This window comes from Cryphonectria parasitica (genome assembly GCF_011745365.1).
Source record: "Cryphonectria parasitica EP155 unplaced genomic scaffold M406scaffold_7, whole genome shotgun sequence".
NCBI classification, from domain to species: domain Eukaryota; kingdom Fungi; phylum Ascomycota; class Sordariomycetes; order Diaporthales; family Cryphonectriaceae; genus Cryphonectria; species Cryphonectria parasitica.
The window spans coordinates 1705198-1722835 of record NW_024468915.1 but is presented as its reverse complement, the minus strand read 5'-3'; the positions used below and the strand labels follow the sequence as shown (position 1 = coordinate 1722835).

Below are 17638 nucleotides of genomic sequence, written 5' to 3'. Positions count from 1 at the left end.
CTGCCAAACCCAACTTATACGGAGCGTCCTGACAGTTCCTCCAGAGAGAAAAATAGGTTTAGTCAAATGTCAGTCTCCTCAATATCTTTAGTGAGTTCTGGTGCTTGAGGTGGACATATCAGCCGACCAAGTTGCATAAGTGGAAGGGGCGCTGCAAGTGGTCAGCACTGCCCCCGTACTTGGCTTATCGCGCGACCGCAGCATCCAAACATCTTCCAACTTTGAGTTTTAGCTCTCAATACTGGGGCACACAAATGCAATCACGATCCACAGCCGAGGCAGACTGACCTGGTTTATATTGTGGCTAGCAACAAAAAGAGATGCTTAAAACCGTGGCCATGTATCATTCACTGGACTTTCTCCTCTGACTCCACATCGTCAAGCATAGCCGAGACTAGCCTTAGAATCACGACTCTAAGTGCATTTTTAGAACGATAAGAAAGACACAGCAGACTAATACTTGACATGGTAAGGCTCTGGAGCTTGATATCGACTGAGTTCACACGTCTGTTTTACAGCTTCGATGTTGGGCTACCGAACTCGACCTTGTTGACGCAGGTCCCCACACCCTCAAGGCTCACCTCGCAGACATCTCCATCCTTCAGCCACACTGGAGGACTTCGTCCTACACCCACGCCCTGAGGCGTACCCGTGAATATGACATCTCCTGGGAGCAGCGTGGTCCCTCGGCTCAGGAATGCAATCGTCTTAGCAAGACCGAAAATCATGTCTGATGTGTTAGAGTCCTGGAAAAGAAGTCGTCAGTCAACCTCGCACATGCGCAAAAACTCAGCCACGTGTTCGCCTGCAATTGATGCTTTCTCACCTGCATCGTCTTGCCGTTCAGCACCGTCGAGATGCTCAGCTTCTGAGGGTCCTTGATCAGCGCGCTCGAAACAATGCCGGGGCCAAACGGGGCCCAGCCATCAAAACCCTTGCCCAATGACCACTGGCTACCGCCCTTGTTGATCTGCCAGTCCCGATGAGAGACATCATTGCCAACCGAGTACCCAAGCACATAGTCGAGAGCCTTGGACTCGGGCACGTCGGAACACCTCTTGCCGATGATGGCCACAAGCTCACACTCGTAGTCAAGACCCTCGCCTTCCTGAGCCATCGCATGCACCGGGATCGGATCAAACGGTCCCCCCAGCGCTGTTACTGGCTTGTAGAACAGCACGGGATACTTGGGGATGGGCATATTTGTCTGCAGAAGGAAGTCGGTAAGCCTCCACCCATCCGCTCACCATGAGAGCGGAACAAAGAATGAACGAACCTCCTTGGCGTGCTGTGCATAGTTCAAGCCCAGGCACCTCACAGTCCCGACGTGCTCTGGCGCGAGCGGGCTCAGAAGCAGACGAATATCGGCGACATCCTCCGTCACATCGTGATTGCCGAGGACATCACCGGCGATGATATAGGCCTGCTTTGCTTTCCCTATGTCTGTGACGCCCCTAGGCAGAATAGCATCGCCGTAGTAAGTGCGGCCGTCCTTGGCGAGGAAGCGAACCAGACGCTGTCGATGATGTCAACACCCCCAGCTCTCTAACTCGGGTGCAGCATACGGTTGTGTTGGTGGCTGCTATGCGGGGTACTCACCGAGAAGGCAGGCATTTTCCACAAGAATTCAAGCTTCACACAGCGAACTTTTGCTGTCCAGGACAGACGAGCGTGGAGTTACATACGTCTCCGAAAACAGAAAGGGGATGGCGAATTGGTTGCGGTGTTCTTTCTGATAATCTCGACAGTCTGCAGCCGGGAGCGATTGCGCAGCGGCAATTGCCTGAGTGGTGGAGTTCTGTCGCAATGGGCAGCGGGTCACACTGTTGCGCAACGCTTGCCGGGAAATCTTGTCCCTCACGGCAAGGGGTGATCATAGTAAAGGATCTTGAGACCAGAACACTGCAGCACGAAATCACCACTTCTACACATCTTGGGAGTTTATTATGTAAAAAAGGAACATCATGTTTCCATTGGGAGGTTGTCCTCAAGCTCTCTCTAGTCAGACCTATCGACATCAGTCTGTAACGCTAGTGCTACCCATTTCCACTCTTCTTTCGTATTCCTAAGCTTGCGAGAAAGACACACAATCAATCAATACGTCACCAGTAAGTTCAGCACCAGATGAATCCAGCCAGAAACTCCTCATGCACAAGCTCTCGTGTGGCGAGGCTCAGTAGAGTATCTGGATCAAGGGTTACAAAGCCTGGGAAAGAAGAAGGACTCATGCTGGTCACTGGAAGTCATCTAGCAGGACTGCTCTCGGACGATGACGTTCCATCCATCGTTAAAGAACTGCTGACCCTTCACCTTGCTTGCCAGGGAGTCCTCACAGTGCTTGAGGACATCAGCGACGCCGCCTGAGATCATGCCGAAGTAGTCAAGGGTCTTAGAAACCGAGTTCTACGATTTTGATCTTGAGTCAGCGTCACTCCACCATCTGTAAATTGACACGGTGCTGATCGAAGAGGGGGGAGGGGGTTGTGAGAACGTGACAAAGAGATATACTCACATCATTGCACCACCAGATGGCCGCATCGTAGGAGCAGGAAACGCGTCCGCAGTTTCCAGGGCCGGGGCCGTTGGTGGGGTGACCGCTGATGCCGTCAAGGTAGTACATGCCGGTGAAGACGGAGCTGATGGAGCACTGGCTCCAGCCGGGGACGTTGCAGTAGTAGTTCGTGGGGATGTCGCCCGTCTCCTCGGCGGGGGAGGAGGAGAGGTTGATGTCAGCCACGGACTGCGTGGTGTTCATCTTGGCTTCAATATGCTCCTGGATGGAGGTGGCAGTGTCGGGGTCGGCCTGCTGGATGCTGGCAAAGACGTCCTGGATGGTACCGGTCACGGAGAGGTTGCTGTAGTGTTGTGTCAGCTGTCTAGTATTATCCAAGCCAATTGGGATTCTGAAAGGTGAGGAGAGGGGAGTTTACTAGGGGACATCGGTGTTGTTGATCAGGAAGTTCCAGTTGATATCAACAATGCCGTAGGTCTTGTCGCCAGCGACGAGAACATCATTGCCAGGAACCATGGCAGGAGCCTGGATTCTGGTCAGCCTGAGGATCTTAGTTGTCCTGCGTGTCTAGGTGGAGCGAATACGTACCGCGTGGGCCAGAAGGCCACCGTAGATGACCATCGTGATGATCTCGAAGAAGCTGGGCGCCATGATGAAATCTTTGGGTATGGTCAGAACAAAAGAGGATGATGGATATCTGTGGATATTGTTGCAAACAAGGAGTCAAGAAAGTGTTGATCGATCCTGGACTTGATGTGTTTGGTTGAGAAAAGAACTTGTCAAATCGATCCGGATGGGCCAGAATCCGAGCTTCGTTATATAGATGGCTGGTCCTCCACTATCGTTCACATAGATTTCATGGATTGTACAGCAATCTCAGAGTGAATAGCTTCACTCACATTAATTTAGTATGCCTGCCTTAAAGTGTTGTTTTAATATGGGAGGACAATCAAGGATTCACATACCCCCTAGTGCCCAACTTTCACACCAATTTCCCACCTGCAGTGGCCACAAGAGCTCTTCTGAGCAGCCACACTGATAATATTAGTGAATTCTGTGCAAATATGGGTGATAAAACCTCTTTCAATGACCTTTTCTTACTATTCAACAAAGGATTTGAATTGCACTCTCCAATGATGTTATCGAGGTTTAACCCGAACAAGTCTTTGGCAGCCCCCTTTTTCACTTCCACAATTAGCAAATGTATTGTCAGCCCCATGAATTACCTTAAGCATGTGAAGGTATCTAGGACTGCAATGTCCTCCAGCAATTTCTATATCAGTAACGAAGATGACATCCTAAGTCTTGGTATTGCTTTCTTTCTTCATGCAGTCTGCCATCCAGCACGAATTGAACTCCTTGTAAACAATCTCATTGATTCAAGTCCTGATTATCAAGGCCCTATTTCGCTACTTAAGATAACAGACAGCTTGTTTCCTTTCAATTGTTGCCTCAAAGTCACAAGACCCAAAAATAATTGTGTGCATTGACCTTGGTATATGTTTGGGTCTTTGCATAATCAGACAGAAATAGCTACAGCATATCAATTTGTGTATTTCACACATAGACTTGAACTTATTTACTCCTAAATGTGCGCTGTGTTTTTATACAAACAGTGCAGAATTAAGGCGTCATTGATTGTTCCAATGTCATAGTCAAGGGGAATGGAGAGAACAATTTCTAATCTATTGCTGTACGTACTCGGTTAGGAATCACGCTGGAGAATGTCCGTGACTAAAAATGGGACCAGAATTCTCTTTCTCTTGGTTGTATATGATTTCCGTTCCAGTACGTGGTTCCCCCTGGCCTTGTAGGGAGGGGGCGGGTTCTCGGGAAGAGTACAGGGGTATCTACAGGGGTCTACGGGGCGGCCTCGGCAGTGACGTCCAGTATTTGCTTGAAGATTCTCGGCTCGTCTCCAAAAAACTTCTCTGAACCAGAACTCAACTTCAAGCCCATACAAGCCATCTTACACTGAAGAACAACACCAAAGTCGACAGTACAGACGCATTCCACCACAGTCGTTTCGCAGTAAAAAGAAACAGTCAAAATGGCACGTCTCTCAGGGCTGCAGAGAGAAGTGTTGGTATTGTATCGTGGTTGTCTTCGAGAAGCACGCAAGAAGCCAGAGGTGAGCGTTGATCTAGCTCTGCTGCGATCCAACACCACTAACATCTCCTGCAGGCAACTCGCAAGCATTTTGAGGCTTTTGCTAGGTTGGTATATTTGATTTTAGGTGATCTACAAGGTCTAAGACTGATTGAGTTGTAGAGCTGAGTTCGAGAAGAACATCGCGATCGAGAAGCGAGATTTTGCTGCCATCGAATTTCTTTTAAGGAAGGGTCGGAGGCAATTAGAGACCTACTCGGCACCGGGAATCAAAGACGTTAGGTGATGATGTCTACTGCCTGGAGGCACCTGCCTACATGACGCTGGTCACCGTCATCGCCTTCTCATCCAGGCTGAGAAGGCTCGGTGCGGATCTCTAGCCCTCACAGCAACGAGCCCAGCTTCCACACCTCGACTTCACCCGGTTCTATACGCCGTAGTCTCTCCTAATCCCTCACAACATTGGTAACTATCCCCACAGATCGATTTACGCAGCTCGATCCCTTTTTTGGAGTATGGAAGATGCCTACATTCAACTTATCATGGAGAGGAAGCCCGCGAGGTCGTCCAAACATCAGACTCGCCCCTGTCACTACCCCTATCTGCCCATCCACTACAGCAGGCGAGGCCGTCCTTAAGAGACCCCTAAGTCCACGCATGTCTAAACTACGTCGAGCTCAACAAGCACTGGTCGGCACGCGGCACCGTGTCAACAACAGAAATAGCAAGGTCAGAGTGTCGTTTCAGAGGTCCTCAACGCCGTCAAGCCTGCACCCATCGATGACTCGAACTTCGTTACATGTGCCCAAGAGCCCTTCGAATACGGGTGTGTGTATGAACTGGGTCCCTTCGCAAACACCTCGGCGGCCGGATGCCGCGCCACTTCCTCCAGTCCGCCGCCGAGGGGGCTTACAACGAGGAAACGCACCTGTTCAGCAGGCTTCTGACCCTAAGCGCCCTGTCAAATTTGTCAAGCCAACTGCTGAGGGAGAAGATGCCAAGTACTCTTTGATGCAGGTTCCTGAAGGCTCTGACTCTCACGGTGCGCTCCCCAGCTAAGCTAGAGTTGCTCCTCAATCGTGCTGACACACAGATCTCTAGTGCTGAGACCACAGCGTAAAGATGAGTACGCTCACGTCGGATCCCTAGATGGCAGCACTATGGAATCTTCCAAGCTTCCGCCTCAGAATACCAGAAGACACGGCCGGTATATAGTTCGCGCGCCTTCAAAGTGGAGGCACGCGGACCAACAGGACGCTCTCGAATCAGGCGCCTTAGGGATTTTGCAGCGCCAACAGACATCTTCACGACCTCGGAAAGACCAGATATCGTCCGCTATCCCGGATTCTCTCGTTAAGGAATCCGTTCGAAGGTCACTGTCGCAGCAGGATCGTCTGTCCTGTGTTTCAACAACAACAAAGGCCAAGTCTCGTGCCACTACAGCTTCGTCACCATCAGGACACCACCAAGGCCGATCCCTGTCTCGATTCACGAAGGAGCTAGAGAGGTACTCCATGGTGTCCAATGCTGGTGGCCAGGTGAAAATACTTCCCTCCACGCCCACCGTTTCCGAATCTCCAACGACCATGGACACCCTCATTGACCTTCTTCCCTACCATAAACAATTCAAAGCTGCCGGGCTGGCCGTGACATCTCGTGAGCAAATGCCCAGAATTCAAGAGTTTGGGGTACATTGCATCAGCAAGGCGGGAGATGCGAAAACGATAGTCACACAGGTTGATGGCAGTAACGTGACACCATCGGATCAAGACTCAGTCTCTCAAGAACCAACACTCCCGAAAATAAACAACAAACAAGAAAGTGGACCGTCGAACTTGAGACCGAAGCCACAAGCCTCATTTTCAGACTCAGGGCCCGTCATCGGGTCTTTGCTTCCGTCGTTCCGCAAGGAGCCACGACAGCCTTCTTCAAGGACCCATAGCGATCGCAAATTCTCGAAAGGCCACATTCATCCATCTCTCCCTACGCCGGCCGAGCCCTTCTTGACACTGGAAGATAAACTAGGAAGACTGGACTCGTACTTCGATGCTCCCAAATCCAAGACGCCACAGGAGCAGCCCGACCTCCAGAAGACGCCATTACCGTTACCTGCATGCAGTGCAAGAAGCACTCTCACGGACAAACCTTTGCCCAGAAAGCCGCCGATCGAGCGCCGGCCCATTCCTGCAAGAAGCGGGCGTCGTCACATGGAAAACACGGCTGACTGGCCCACAGCTGGAGTGCTAATACACGACCACTACCCATGTCCCCCATGTCGAGACGAGTTGTCAATCTTGTCGGGCGACAGGCAAGCAGCCAAAGCCAAAGCCACTGTATCTGTTCAGTCTTGGACGAGTCACGGGGAGTTTCCGCAAGAGCCGCGAAGAACCCCACCATCTCCGCCAGGACAAGAAAGCAAACCGGAAACACCGCCCAAGGATCTCCCATTGAAGGAGGATAAATCCCCGGCAGGCTGTCACCAACAGCCAGGGCACTTTGCATACGGCAATCACCACAAAGCAACGGGTCTGCGGCGCAGGTTGACTGCCAAACCACCTCACTGTGCGCCCGCGGCCATTCGAGACGATTCTGAGATTATTTCAGAGGATGCCAAGCAGCTGGTTTCCAGGCAGAATGAGGTGCAGCCTGAAAGAGACCCAGCGCCACAATTGCATGTCACTCTTCCGGGGTCATCCTCATCCTTTGAGAAAGCTTTGGATGCAGTCGTCTCGAAACTGGATGCTATGGAGGACAGCAGACGATACGAAAGGAAGCAGAACCTAGAAGCATCCCAAATAGAAGCTCTTAATACCGCGACAACACCAGGTTACGCGGATTTGGAAGGCACAAGCTCGAAACCGTCAAGCACACCTCACTCGCAGCACCCGACTTTGATTGCAGCGCAGGCCACGAGAACTGCGTCTTCGGACGCTGTAGAAGGCTCTGATAGTGGCATCAACGACAGGGACATTCTTATTGGCTTGAAAATGGCGATCTGTGCTGCCTGCGATGAGGATCTCGATGCTTGGATCCGTGAGAAGACTGGTCTCAGGCTACGCCGATTCCTGGCCGACCTCAAAGCCTTCGAGATTGTCTCGAGGGAGAGGGAGCTCTCAGTGCCGCTGCCGCTGTCCCGGCGCATCCGCACGCATGACAAGGTGAACAAACGGGTGGAGTCTGAGCGGGAGCGCGGGAAACGGGTCTCCAAGAAATGGGCGCCTTGCTTCGGGGCTGATGGCCAAGGCTTGCTACCCGAATCAAGCCAAGAGATGTGATTTTAGACCCTACTGCAGAGTTGGTGAGCTGGTTGTTTCTGCTATCTTTTTTGTGCTGCGTGGGCGTCACCCATAGTGGCAATACATACTATTACCTCTCCCTTGCTTGTACAAGCATCCTAGACGGCCCGTTGCTATGTGTGCGGACGCCATCACCTTGGTTGGCGGTATTTCGGAAAGCACATACACTGTCGGTGGGGAATAGTTGGCCGCAACGACCTGGGATTTTCAGACCAACCCACCTTCAACAATGCGTTTTCGACCTCTCGTTTTCTTGGGACCCGTCCTTGCTTCAAGTGCTGTGGGGCCCACGTAGGCAACAAGCCTACTCCACTACAAGAGCCATTTGCTACACAGCCCACCGGAATCACTCGATTTTTTCCCTTCTTATTTATACATCAGTAGTACATTGTGACAAGTTACATGCTATGCACATAATACGTAAGTAGTATTTCATTGTGAGGGTAGGATAGTGCGTCGGAAACGGCTAGGCCAAGATCGGTCTTGTATGAACTTGCCTCGCACTGCCAGGCTGTCCTAGCCTGAGAACGTCCTTTCAAACCAGAAATCACTACAAATTGTATGGTCCCAGCCCCATCATTACTTTTTCTCTGAGGGGTTCGCACCAAGTCCCTTCCCCACTTAGTGTTCCGATGTTCTGGTGACTGTCAGGTGTCCGACGAACCAAACGGAATCCCAGGACCCTCAAACTCATCGCATGATCGTTTCGTAATGTGGCGGGCGACGATCATCTACGTATTTACATGGCATGATACTGTCGGGGCTGCTCATTTATTCTGCTTTCAAGAGTGACGTCGTACAAGAAAAGAGTTGGCTCTAACTTTTATGGCCAATGGCTATCTGGTAGTCAGCGGGTGAGCGCTATATCAACCCCGAGGGATTAGTGTAACAACTTCGCCACCAGACTAGTACATACTGTACCGCCTAGACTGCAAACTTGAAGCCAGATCTACTCTAATGGATGAATGTTGATCTAGGAGGATAAATTTCTAGTTTTAAGCAGTGCTTTTCTGTAATGAGTATTACCTCAAGGAAGTTGGTAACATGGTATAGAAAACAATGAATTACTTGATGTATTTTGTATTTCCCAGCACGAGATGGCAGAAGGTCAAATTAGTCCCGGGGGCTGTGCTTAGGATATAGTATTCGCTACATGCATGCAGTCTTCTACTAATTTTTGGTGGTGGATCAAGAACTATGCCAGCTGATTCCGAAGAGCACAAAACATGATGCAAAGGATGAGGAGAGGAGACAAGAGAAACAAGGGCCAGCCAGCGTGGCTGAAGCGAGAGGCATGTCAGTAGACCCTCGTGCTTATGTACATCAGTACATACCTAAAGTAAGCACACAAGATTGGGGATTGGCGTTTCATCAATTCTACTAAAGCAATATTGCTACTGTAGAGACATTAGTACATTATTACACAGTACATCAGTACTGCTGCGTGCTTGAGTCGAGGAAAGAGGCGTATAGCCGAGCTACCATGATCCATGAAATGCATGGCTCCCTGTATTTTTTTATTTTTTTTCCCCTTATTATATCTTGTAGCCGCAGCTGTTCTGGCTTCAATTTCCAAATGTTCCGACGTCGACTGACGGACCAGAGTCAACGAATGTTTCCCAACAGCGTTTGCTAGCAGATGTACAGGTGGCAAGCAGAGTCGTCCTCATGGATGACCCTAAGGGGAAAAGCCCAGCAAGGAAGCAGCCGAGCCTGAAAGGTTCCTTCAACCTCGATTTACACAATGACACATTCTAGGAGACCTAGAGAAGTTTAGCGCCCACGGGTCTGGGGAGAGTCTTTACCTTTTTCGTACTCCCGATGTCTTAGACGTTCCGCCGTCAGCGTTTGTCAGTTCAACGCCAAGAAGTGACCCCGTATAAACGCCCGCTTGCTATAGAGTGACCCGGGATATTTACTTCTGAGTTATAAGTACGACAACTTGGACAGGGTGTAAGGATGCGCAGGGTGGCTCTGGCAAGGACGCATTATGCAGCAGTCTCGACTCGTGAGTTTCAATCCGCATCACACAACTCCCTTCCCCGGCCCACCGGCCCACCGGCCCCCTCCTACTTAAGTACAGAGGCAAATACAGCTCCTTATGAATGTGTGTGGGGACCTCGCGATGTATCGCGAGCGAATAGCACGGTCAGGCGAGGGTTAGCCAAGGAGCGTCTAGTTGTAAGCCTGCACCATCCAAAATGGTTTCCTTTCTGAAGTGGATTAATCTACTATAATAGCTCGATGCATGCATGTGGTGTCTGACGATCGGAGACACATCGCTATCAGTGACGGCCTGTACTGTCTCATCTCTAGCACTGAGGCCCACAGGATACCAAAGAAGGCCTATGCTCGTATTTTGTGCATGTGACAGCTCCAGCCGCTTGTCAGCAGAAATTCCAACGTCCGCTGGCGGTTTTGCTAGGTGCAACCCAACCTAAAATTACACCTTTCATTTCGCATATGCATTAGTACGAGGGGAAAGAGATTTGGGACACTGGCTCTTATTATCAGCATCTTAAAGAGTATAGAACCTGTTCAATCACAAATATGATTGGTACTAGTAGACTTGTCTATGAGTTGAAAAGATTGTCTTTAGGCAAGGATCTATGCCAAGTATATGTTGTCTAGTCTTAGACTCCGATTGCAACGGACAGCAACCATGCGCGCGTTTTCAACAAGAAGTATATCGCAGTCTCTACTGTGCCATCTGTTCAAGGGCCAGCGAGTCGACCCTACCAGCCAGCTAACGGCCAGGGCCCCAGATAGTTTCAGGAAGCTCGGCCATCTGGCTGTTCGTTGTCCCTTTCTCTCCCTTCTTTCCTGTAGCGCCTTTTATTATGAGTCATTACTGCCTCCCATATCCTCTGATTGCTCCAAAGTCCGCCTTGAAAGTAGACAAAGCTGACATTTTCTAAGGAACGTCCGAGATGAACTCTAAATTTTGTGGCTATCATTGTATTGCAACCTTGCCTTTCCCCCGAAGGAGCGCAGATAGGCAGCACGATACATAGACCCACAGCCACTCCAGGAAGACGACTCCTTGCTCATGATGCAATACAAGAGGCATCCATGTCGTCTGGCATATGTCATGGATACTTTAACCATTTTTATCATCTAGTTTGGTCTATTTTGGCGTCACGGGGGAAGAATACCCACAATTTATAGCGTAATCCTTCGATTTCTCCATGCGTAGTCCCGTCCATGTTCTCAGCTTGTAGTGGGTTTCCTTTAGACAGCCCAAAGCAGGTATTTGATATAGGGCGCTTCTTGAGACTATATGAAGCCCCCGCGTACTCAGTTCCTCAGTTCATTGCACTCGTCCTTTATGCGTGTTCAAATTAGAACGAGAAAGTTCGCCCTACACTTTTCTTCTTCGCCAGAGACCTCTTTGCTTGCATCACCTTCATCTCATCAAACATGCACGGCAACACTTCAACCCCTGTCCCCAATTTTCAACACCAGGTCCATAAGGGCATGGTTCTCTCGAATAAAAACGGGCACGGGACACTCGTAATACGAAAGCCGAAACCAAAGCCGACCCCAGAGGAATCACCTCAAGTAAATACTCGTGATGGGGTTTCATCAGAAGGCAGGCCACGGCACTGGAATCAGCTTACCAAGAGATAGAGCATAAACGTCACCTAGACACACAACTAAACACACACGCCATGATGCAGTATCATGAGTGATGGTGTCTAGGCCTGTCCAATCAGTTCGACAATTATACGTTTTAGATATCTAAGCAAGAAAGCAGAGTTCTCATTTCCCCTCCTGTTAGAGCTCAAGTTGCGAATGGTTGTGTGGATATCTATATTTGGTTTGATATTGGTCATGTTATCGCTACTCGACACCCAACGTCTATATCTGGACCACGTTGATAAGATGTTCCTTGAGTCTTGGCCCATGTCCGCTCAATGATCGAGATCCGGTCAGCATTGGTCTGCTGCGAGAACTGCACTATTATAGATGTTGAGGAGATGGGGGCTGTTTCGATTAATTAGTGGTGCATAGAATGAAGATCGAAAGTACTTAAGTAATTAGGCAATAGGTCTGAAAGCAACGTGTTTTTGCCCAACCAAAATGAGTTCGGCTTCGTGATTGGTCTCTAACCGATTTAAACTGCTTAATTCCTCAATTGATATAATACCACTATCAAGTCCTATCATCATCAGGCTCTGCGCGAGAGAATGGTTGCTTCTTGCAGAATGTGCTAAACCACTTGCGGATTTGAAGGTGTGCAGAACAGAATTCGTGCCCGATCGACAGCGTCGCAGCAGCCTTATTGTTCTTCTTTTGGAGCACGATACCAATACCACTCCCACCTCGCAAGCAATACGTTGTTGCCAAAAGTTAGATTGGGCAACGTGTCCCTCCCCCACGTTTACCCGTCCAATACGTTTTGGGCAGAGCCTCACAGCACATTGAATGGCCTCCACGGCCGGGATATAATTATGAGGACCTCGGGACCCACTGCCCTCGAGACGAACTACTCTGCTTTGCTGCAATCGGGCTTTTGTCTTGACTGATACACAAAATGTCAGTAGATCTAACTGGACTCGATGCAATTGAGAGAGGTGAGAACACCCACAGCTCTGGAGGAGGAGCCGAGAACCCTCAAGCCTCTGGGGCACCAACTCAGCCTCGGTCCTCTACAATATTGTCCAACGCAACAGAGAACGTTGCTCTTGGTAGGTAATTATCGATTCCCGGTAGAAAAAGAAAAAGATAATTACCTGCTAATTGCATCTACTATAGAGCAGGCTTCGGGCCCGTATGGTTTCGCTCGCGTCAAAGATTACGATCATCGTTTTACCTTCTACCCCGGCTTTGCCGTCGAGCGGTGTCTGGTTCTCGAGTACCGAGCCAAAGAGATAGAGCTGCTAAGCAAGGATCTCAAGACCGTCTCCAAGGACCTTCTGGCGTGTGACAAAGGCGAACCAAATACAAAGTGGACGGAGTTGATGTCGAGGCTCGCAGAAAGCATAGCACAATACGGTATAATATGCGCACAAAAGCCCAAGCTTTTTTTTTTTTCCCTTCCTGAGACATCAAGGCTGATCCCTCATGCATATACGCAGATGCCGAGATGCTGCGCGCCAAGAAGATGGTCAGTTACAGCGAGACACCAGAAGAGTCCAGCCTTGATCAACTGCGGCTGTGGCTTAGTGAGCGCTGGGCTGGCCAACTTGACATGTATCAGGACAAAAAGGCGTGTGATTTCTGGTCACTGGCGCCAACGAGAGGCCCCATCGAGAGACTTGTGAAAGGCTTTATGCCAGTGACAAGGCTTGGTAGCATACTCCTCGTAAGTAATCTGTCAAGTTACTTTAGGTTTCTAGTCCAACACCTTTTGTGTAAAACGTCGATCCTAAGAAAAAGGCATATAAATAGCGTCCATTCCGGTCCCACAGCCCCCCCACCCCGGATCTTGAGTTTCTACGATACGAGGATGCAGACCTGTCGTGGGTCGTCGGCTTCGTCTTGCTTCTGGTGATTTGTATTTTCCTTGTGCTCCCCTTGGCCGTGCTGTCGTACTTCGATTCCAGCCATAATGTCAGGACAATAGTAGTCCTGGTGATGTGTTTCCTCGTCAGCATTCTGGCTCGGGCGATTGAGACGAACGAGGCACGCCAGGTTGTTCTTGTCTGTGCGTATAGTGCCATCATGAGCGGCTTTCTCTCGCAGTATTCGTAAGGTTTTCGGATGCCGGGGTCTTTCTTGTTTCCTTTTTCGTCAGTGTGAGGTAGAAGTCTTCCATTCGACCAAAACACGTCAATTTCATGGTTACTTCCTGTGAGTATCCCCCCCCCCCCCTATTCGTCAGCAAAGAACCTGTTCTGTGGTCTGTACCAGTATAATAACCATCCTAAAGATTATGAGAAGAAGATTGGAGTGGACGTAGTAGATGGGAATAAAAGAGTTTGCAAAGAGAAGAGTACTGCCAGCTGGCCTGAGGTCTGTTTTCAGCATGAGATATCAGTCAGCAGGAACACGGACGGCTGTAGCCCGCAGACCCACCTGTCATCCCAACTCCAATTGACTTGTCTTTATAAGTTAGCCCAAATGCACTTATGTCAACCTCAGCAGGAATTGGATAGTCAATTAGCTCAGCTGTCTATTGTCTCCTATAGATACCACAACCATTCCTGACAAAGGCACTTTACAGTCCCCAGACAAATTGACAAGACGTGCCAGGGCCCCGGGCTCGAACTTGCTAAAACCAGTGTTTCAATCAAATATCCTGTGACTTCCCAAGTCTGTTACTGGCCCGGACGAAGAAAAGGGTTGTCGCGTAAGGGACACGCTGCAAGCTGACAAGGTTGGCATGACCATCAAGTGACGGTGTGTCGCAGGGCGTAGAGGACCAGGTGCAAACTTGAGGAGCACTTGATTTTGTTTTGCTATTTTGTCCTGGCTCTATCCATTTCTACTTCTTTGTTAGAAGAGATAAATTTTTGAGTATATTTGTGCATCATATTTGAATAATGGATTCTATTGTAGATATTGAAATCAATTTGTATGTACGCGCTGAGACGCAGTCCTGTAAAGACATAGAACATGTATCAAGAATATCATTGATGCTTCCCATCTTTTTTGTTCCCAGAATCTTCCCAACATTTGTCTAGGACTTTCCAGTTAGGTACTCCTCGTGAGAGGTGATATGTGTCTCTTTCTCAACCTGATGCAGGTCCAAGTGCGCCACCTGGGCATCATCTCCGTCGATAACCTTGGCCAGCTCCTCGAGGGTAGGTCCCTTGGTCTCGACGTACATGAAGTAGACGAAGGTAAGCTCGAAACCGACCCAGCACTGTCGCAGTCATATTAGCTATTATCTAAGACAAGAACTTGGAAAATGTTGTTCTCATTCTTCACTTACGGTGTAGATGAGATAGAACTTCCAGGTATGCGGGGCGAAGAACTCAAAGGCGACAGGGTTGGCATATGTATTCAGCGTCAGGGCAATTTGCACGCAGAGGTTCATGATCATGAGGCCCTTGGCACGGAGCGTGTAGGGAAGGACCTCGATAGCATAGCCGACGAGCAGGCCGGACCAGGCGACGGAGTAAAAGATACCAAAGATCCAGATGAAGACGATCATGGCGTTGTTGGCCTTGGTGGCGCCGTGATCCTCGGCCAGGCCCGAGGTCAGGGTCCAGACAGCGAGCGTGACGACCATGCCTGCCGTGGAGATGAGGAACGTGGGACGACGACCGACTTTATCGACAAACATTGCCATGGTGACGGAGACGATGAGGGCGAGCGTGGTCTGGCCGGCGGACAGGCCGAGCTTCTGTGTAGAGCCCTCGACACCCGCAGTGCTGTACAGGATGCTGGAGTAGTTGGAGATGATGGCGTTGCCTGACCACTGCGAGAACACACCGAGGGAGATGAGGACAGCCAGTCGGAACCGGTTGCCCTTTGTCCTGAGGAAATCGAGGTAGCTACTCCGCTTCTTGGCCTCGAGCTCCATGGCGATGGTCTCCTTGATCTCAAGGTACTCGAACTGAACAGTCGGGTGCTGCGTGTTACCGTTGGCATGGTATTTTCCGAGGATCTGGAGGGCCTCCTCGGCCCTGTCCTGGGCAATCAGGTAGCGGGGCGACTCGGGCACGAACCAGATAAAGGTGAGCTGGATGATGGAGGGGAAGGCCTGGAGCAGGGCTGGAATCCTCCAGGACCAGTCGTCGAAGAGGTAGTCTGTGCCGAAGGCGAGCCACGAGACGAAAAGGGCACCCACATTCCACAGACAGTTGTAGACAGTTGTCAGACGGGCTCTGTGCTGGGGGTGGCAGATCTCGGTGAGCAGCATGGGCGACGACAGCTGCGCAAACGAGTTTCCGAAACCGAGCAAAAACCGACCGCCCATGAAGACGCCGAGCGTGCTGCCCGCGCCTTGCATGATGGCCCCGCCGATCATGATGGAACAGCCGATTACGATGGGTACTTTTCGTCCAAAGCGATCCGTGAAGAACGGGACGATGGCGATGGAGGCGACGCTGCCGATCTGGTAGAGAGCACCGAGAAGACCTAGCATGGACCCTTGAGGGTCGCCGAATTTCTGATAGACTCAGTGTTAACAAGTCCTAGGTCATCCTCCATACGTGTATATATGTGTGTTTGTGTGTGTGTATGAGAAGACTGGTGATGGATGAATTTGTTCATGACTTACACTCTTCCAGGTGTCAAAGTTTTGCACACTGTTGAAGAACATGCCATCATACCCAGTCGTGGCCGAGGCAACACAGAGGACAAAAGCATGCCAGTATAGCTTTCTCAAGCCGGGGTCCTTGGTCCAGCTCACCCTCTCAAATTGAGGCGCCTCCTCCTGTGCAGCGACAACAACGTCCTTCTTGGGTGCCGATCTCTTGAAGAGACCCATGCTGGAGGACTAGAGAGGGTACTGACACGATAAAATTATGTGTAGCACTGATCGTCAGGCTCTCTTTCGGTAGAAGAACTGACATGAAACTGGCTCAACGACACAGATTCATGCTGTGCGAGGATGGATACCTCGTTCGGCATATATAACAACAGCGTAAAGGGGCAAAGGTTGCACTCAGCCTGCTTGTGTTGCGGGCATGCGGGCCGGGAGACTCGCCCAGTGTGGAGTAGGATCAGCCTTCTAGCCAACATGGCCATCTTCTCTCCAAAAGGGGAGATGGACAAGGATCGATAGCGCGGAAGCAGGCTAAATGCAAGTATCGCAGCCGCGTGAGGCAGGCTGCAGTGGACGAACAGACAGTTGAGCAAAAAGAGGGCCCTTGTCAGGATGGCCCCATGTCGACACCGGGAGAATAGGCCTAAGCTTTCAACTTTATTGACAGCACATCAACGTGGGGCGGCTTGGCCCCCTTCAAAGAACGAGAGGGGCTGTTCTGAGAGAGGGGGTAGTGGCCTCGGCTCAACACGATCAGACATCGTGTAAACCAGGCCATCTACCTGCTGCCTGTTTATGACACCACGATTCTTGTGTATCGAGCCGCTTCCCGAGATCAGCGCTGTTGAATACCAGGGGAGATTTCAGGATGCTACGAAGGTGTTGCTGCAAACTGGTCGAGCTGTCGGCCTCATGTCGGCCACGGTGAAATACGTCTCCTCGCTTGCATGACCGATATGGAAATTGGGTTCGGGGAATATTGGCAGTAAGCCAATCATTGAGCCTGGTTGCAGCCCACAATGCGCATGCAGTCTGGCTTTTGTTCGAGAAATAGGACACCACTTTGGTCGACGATGCCACCCATTCGAACCAGGGAACGGTTCGTCTGTTCCATTCAATTTGGAACAGGGACACGATTGCCGACCCAGGCCATGTTTTTCTGTGGCGAGGTAGATGAGATGTCGTTTCGGACGGGAGGCTTCCTGCTGGGCTGCCTTTCATCCGCTATATTTAGCCTAATAGCAGCCTGGTCCCCCTTCTTGGCCCCTCGGCAAGCTTGCCAGGGAACGACACCCCAGAGCAGCACAAGCGTGAGCGTGTTGGTCGCCGATTCAGCCTCGTGACAGCGCCTCGTCCACTAATGCCTTCTGTATGACGGCCGAAGGCGAAACGTGGGCGCGCTACCAATAAGACAGACTGGGGTTGCCTCATAGCATTTTTTTTTTTAAGATGTCATCCGACCCAGTATGGCATTGTCAGTTCTTTATTGTCGGCTTCGTAGTCATCACCAGGACTGGCACCAACACCAAACATACGCCTACTGCTTTGAAGGTTTCTGAT

At 50.4% G+C, this 17638-nt stretch overlaps 6 protein-coding genes across 6 annotated transcripts; 3 read left to right on the top strand and 3 right to left on the bottom strand.

Moving 5' to 3' along the window:
• Positions 1 to 444: 444 nt before the first annotated feature.
• M406DRAFT_352821 (uncharacterized protein) lies at positions 445 to 1614 on the bottom strand (the record flags this gene model as incomplete). Its single annotated transcript, XM_040922714.1, has 4 exons — positions 445 to 746; positions 827 to 1207; positions 1277 to 1516; positions 1600 to 1614. The coding sequence occupies 4 exons, from the start codon at positions 1612 to 1614 to the stop codon at positions 513 to 515; spliced, it is 870 nt and encodes a 289-aa protein (XP_040773534.1). The 3' UTR covers positions 445 to 512.
• Positions 1615 to 2247: 633 nt separating this feature from the next.
• On the bottom strand, positions 2248 to 2857 carry M406DRAFT_264296 (uncharacterized protein; the record flags this gene model as incomplete). The annotated part of the gene is made up of 2 exons (XM_040917652.1): positions 2248 to 2403; positions 2513 to 2857. Coding segments are annotated over 2 exons (501 nt in total), but the record flags the coding sequence as incomplete, so codon positions are not given.
• Positions 2858 to 4562: 1705 nt separating this feature from the next.
• M406DRAFT_264289 (uncharacterized protein) lies at positions 4563 to 4907 on the top strand (the record flags this gene model as incomplete). Its single annotated transcript, XM_040917651.1, has 3 exons — positions 4563 to 4643; positions 4697 to 4728; positions 4784 to 4907. The coding sequence occupies 3 exons, from the start codon at positions 4563 to 4565 to the stop codon at positions 4905 to 4907; spliced, it is 237 nt and encodes a 78-aa protein (XP_040773532.1).
• Positions 4908 to 6207: 1300 nt separating this feature from the next.
• Positions 6208 to 7896, top strand: M406DRAFT_332932 (uncharacterized protein; the record flags this gene model as incomplete). The annotated part of the gene is made up of 2 exons (XM_040920795.1): positions 6208 to 6277; positions 6440 to 7896. The coding sequence occupies 2 exons, from the start codon at positions 6208 to 6210 to the stop codon at positions 7894 to 7896; spliced, it is 1527 nt and encodes a 508-aa protein (XP_040773531.1).
• A 4558-nt stretch (positions 7897 to 12454) lies between these two features.
• M406DRAFT_332931 (uncharacterized protein) lies at positions 12455 to 13614 on the top strand (the record flags this gene model as incomplete). Its single annotated transcript, XM_040920794.1, has 4 exons — positions 12455 to 12608; positions 12676 to 12915; positions 12999 to 13225; positions 13312 to 13614. The coding sequence occupies 4 exons, from the start codon at positions 12455 to 12457 to the stop codon at positions 13612 to 13614; spliced, it is 924 nt and encodes a 307-aa protein (XP_040773530.1).
• Positions 13615 to 14542: 928 nt separating this feature from the next.
• On the bottom strand, positions 14543 to 16300 carry M406DRAFT_46662 (uncharacterized protein; the record flags this gene model as incomplete). Its single annotated transcript, XM_040924307.1, has 3 exons — positions 14543 to 14728; positions 14798 to 15979; positions 16091 to 16300. 3 exons carry the CDS (start codon positions 16298 to 16300, stop codon positions 14543 to 14545), a joined length of 1578 nt encoding a protein of 525 aa, XP_040773529.1.
• Positions 16301 to 17638: the final 1338 nt, after the last annotated feature.